Consider the following 4,102-nt stretch of genomic DNA (forward strand, 5'->3'; position numbering starts at 1 on the left):
CTATGCTACCTAATGTGGGCAAACTATGCTACCTAATGTGGGGAAACTGCTACCTAATGTAGGGAATCCATGCTACCTAATGTGGGGAAACTATGCTACCTAATGTGAGGAAACTATGCTACCTAATGTGGGGAATCTATGCTACCTAATTTTGGGAATCTATGCTACCTAATGTGGGGGGCTTGAATGAGCTGCGACATATGGGAGGCCTTAATAAATAATTAGAAACTTATACAGCAAGTGACATATGGAGGTCCACCTGAGTAAGTGACTCATGGAGGGGAAGTGTTGAACAATTGATGTTTTGGGGGGGGGGGCACTGGCACATTCTTTGCACAAGGGCCCTCTGTTGTCTGTGTCCGCCCCTGGGTAGAGAATAAGGGGTAAAATGGAACATAGAACAAATGCAGTTATTTTTTTCTTAATTTTTTTTTTATGAAGTAAACGAGATAAAGGTAAGCAATGACTTTTCCTCAGTCTGAAGCGCGGTCCTCATCGGCAGGAAGCAGTGAGGAGGAGGAGGATGACGGAGGTTCTGATTCCATCTCTGCTTCTTTTTCGTCCCTCTCTATAAATAGGGCCGTGGCCATAAAGAAGGCCCCTCCGATGACTGCCATTATGGTGCAGGTCATGAGGGCATACTCCAGGCTGCGGTATTTCAGAAGAGGGGATTTGGCATATCCTCGTTCGTAGGTGTCAGATATCAGGCCGATGAGGTACGGGCTGCCGGCGTCACATAGGAGGTGATAGATTGTCATCTGCACGGCCAGAGCTGAAGATCTTCTCCACGGAGTTACTACTTTTAGTATAATGTCAGATATGAGGGTGAAATTTACTGACAGAAGCGTCTCTCCGATGAAGATGAAGATGTTGGTGGCAACGAGGCTGATGTTGCCAAAAGTCAATGCCAACAGAAGAAAAGGGGTGGAGAGCATCATTGCGCATCCACACACAAGCGGGTCCGCCCGTGGGTTGGATTTGCGATATCTTTTACTTATCTCCGTCCCTGCTACAACTCCCAGAATGCCGGAAACGACTGTAACCACACCAAATATTAGGATGTCGTGATAGTCACACGGTTCAGCACGGCAAGGGTCCTTCTCTTGTAGGAGTGTTCGTGCGTGGGTCAGGTATGACGGACCCCATACACCTATGGCTCCCACTATGAAGGATACAGCCGTCGATCCCATGGTGGTTAACATGAAGCTTCGATTTTTAAATAGTTTTTTCAGATCTGTCGCCCATTTGGCAAACTTCTGGGATTTGTTGTTCTTCTTCCCGTTTGTAGTCGTTCTTGGAAGCTCCTTTGTGACCAAAATCATCAAAGCCACAGCTATGAGGCCCAGGCCAGGGGTGACCCGAAACGCCCAGTGCCAATCGCCCCTTGCTGCATCAGTCACTTTGGGCCCGATGATGTATCCCAGTCCGCAGCCTACAGGTATGACGGAGTAAAACACGTTCAGCATGCGGGTCCGCTGGTCACTTGTGAAAAGGTCTGCAATGATGGAGGGGGCGATGGTGCAGAAAGTCGCCTCTCCGGCTCCAACCAGCCCACTCGTCAGCAGGAAGAGCAGGAAGTACCCGTCAGGGATGAATGACAGGGTAAGTGTCATGCTCAGCCAAACGATGACTCCTGCGCAAACAGTATATTTCTTATTACAGTGGTCGCCCAAATATCCGGCAATTGGTGCGACCAGCACGTAGCTTCCAATGAACAATGTATTCAATAAGCCGGACAGACTAGCATTGGTGTCATATGCTTTCTGTATATAAGGCAGCACCCCCGCCACGCTGGAGCGATTTGCATAGATGAGCAAATTAACAAAGGCGAGGATCACTACGGTGATGATGGAACGTGCGGTGGACATCACGCTTAGAGATGGCAGGTTCTGCCTCTCAGGGATATCGCCCTTTTCTACATCCATATCACTATGGTCCTCCATTGCTTCTTCCTCCTCCTTCAGCAATGGGTCTTGTGGAGAGGCCATGGTCACAGGTCAGAGCCTGAAAACACTAGAGAGAGAGAGATAAGTGAACACATTAGACAACATGTCATCATTCCTGTCATTATACAATAGATCCTTCATACAGAACAGAAATGTCCAGCACAGAACCACAAGATAACACTAAGACCATCGCAGCCTCAGAAGAAGACGCTTCTCTATAAGTGTTTTATATGGAGACGTCTTCCCTGAGGTTACCAATGTCTGATAACCCTGAACCTGTCCGGTCCTAGTAATATCTGATAACCCTGAACCTGTCCGGTCCTAGTAATATCTGATAACCCTGAACCTGTCCGGTCCTAGTAATATCTGATAACCCTGAACCTGTCCGGTCCTAGTAATATCTGATAACCCTGAACCTGTCCGGTCCTAGTATTATCTGATAACCCTGAACCTGTCCGGTCCTAGTAATATCTGATAACCCTGAACCTGTCCGGTCCGAGTAATATCTGATAACCCTGAACCTGTCCGGTCCTAGTAATATCTGATAACCCTGAACCTGTCCGGTCCTAGTAATATCTGATAACCCTGAACCTGTCCGGTCCTAGTAATATCTGATAACCCTGAACCTGTCCGGTCCTAGTAATATCTGATAACCCTGAACCTGTCCGGTCCTAGTAATATCTGATAACCCTGAACCTGTCCGGTCCTAGTAATATCTGATAAACCTGAACCTCTCCGGTCATAGTAATATCTGATAACCCTGAACCTGTCCGGTCCTAGTAATATCTGATAACCCTGAACCTGTCCGGTCCTAGTAATATCTGATAACCCTGAACCTGTCCGGTCCTAGTAATATCTGATAACCCTGAACCTGTCCGGTCATAGTAATATCTGATAACCCTAAACCTGTCCGATCCTAGTAATATCTGATAACCCTGAATCTGTCCCAGTAATGGTGGATTATAAGGGCTTGGCTGTATGGTCACTGGGCCATGTGAACTTCATACTGTAGATACAATTGGGCTATCCTGCTATATACATTTACTAATAATGAACCTACCCCACCTCATTGGGATCTATCCGTCCCCTATATGACTTTCTGCCACTAGTTGATTTGAAAATGTTCCCTTTCGGAGTACCCGGAGTATTTCTATTGTTAGTACACACAGAATTCTATTATATACTATTATATTTCTGCCCTAATCTTTCTGTTATTCTCTTACTACACCAGAAAATCTTTCTCATAGTCTTATATCTTTTAGAACTTCATGAATTAGGACTCTTTTTCTTGGGGGCTTTTTTGGGCATAATTGCATTTTAGAAGTTTTGCAAGAAAAAGCTCTGGTCATGATACTATTTGTGCGTTTTATTATGTTTAATGCCTAAGCCAAGTATTGTCACAATGCTATGAGGAATATAACTTTTGTTATTTCTTTTGGAAATTAATTTCTTGGTTTTTTTTGGCTAAAAAAAAAGCAACAGCAATAAAAAAAAACTGTCAAACAAAAAGCCCTGTGTATATATGAATAGAAGAGGCTGAGACTTACCTTGTGGTTCTCTCTTCAGACAAGGAACGGTCAAAATCTTGAATTCTCTATCGCAAATAGAAACTCTCTAAGAAACACTTTGCACCACAGGTTGTGAATGCAAAACACACTGAAGAGACTGCAGCCGGCGCGCACCTCCTTGTACAGCTCACGGTGACATCATCACAAGCATGTGTGACATCACAGGGTTCTAAACCATCTTCAGGTATGTGTATATCTGTATAGTAAATGTGAGTAGCCATATTAGTCCAGTGATGCAGATTGTAATACCTTTTTTATTGGACTAACAGAATTTTGTAGAGACTTGATAAAGGGAGGAATCCTGAAAGCTTGTCTCTACAAAATTCTGTTAGTCCAATAAAAAAGGGTATTACAAGAGACTGCAACATATTTTTTGATCTGTGTGTGGATATATATATATATATATATATATCATAGGCATGTGCAGCCTATTGCATTAGGGTGTGCCCCCTAAAGCACAAACTCACGCCACGCGCATGCATATATATATACATATATATATATATATATATATATATATATATATACGCACACATACACACAGTTAGTATTGTTCCCCCACATTAGGTGCAGTATAGTTCCCCCACA

The 4,102-nt window shown here is 44.1% G+C and overlaps 1 protein-coding gene across 1 annotated transcript; it reads right to left on the reverse strand.

Moving 5' to 3' along the window:
- Positions 1-418: 418 nt before the first annotated feature.
- On the reverse strand, positions 419-3,625 carry LOC130273098 (protein spinster homolog 1-like). Its single transcript, XM_056519349.1, has 2 exons — positions 3,494-3,625; positions 419-2,013 (listed from the first exon to the last, which is right to left on the reverse strand). The coding sequence occupies exon 2, from the start codon at positions 1,986-1,988 to the stop codon at positions 474-476; it is 1,515 nt and encodes a 504-aa protein (XP_056375324.1). The 5' UTR covers positions 1,989-2,013; positions 3,494-3,625; the 3' UTR covers positions 419-473.
- Positions 3,626-4,102: the final 477 nt, after the last annotated feature.

Source organism: Hyla sarda, chromosome 5 (genome assembly GCF_029499605.1).
Source record: "Hyla sarda isolate aHylSar1 chromosome 5, aHylSar1.hap1, whole genome shotgun sequence".
In the NCBI taxonomy this organism is placed as follows: Eukaryota; Metazoa; Chordata; class Amphibia; order Anura; family Hylidae; genus Hyla; species Hyla sarda.

What these genes read in the sequence shown, in the direction of transcription:
- LOC130273098 (XM_056519349.1), bottom strand. Translation starts at nt 1,988, where the DNA reads ATGGCCTCTCCACAAGACCCATTGCTGAAGGAGGAGGAAGAAGCAATG.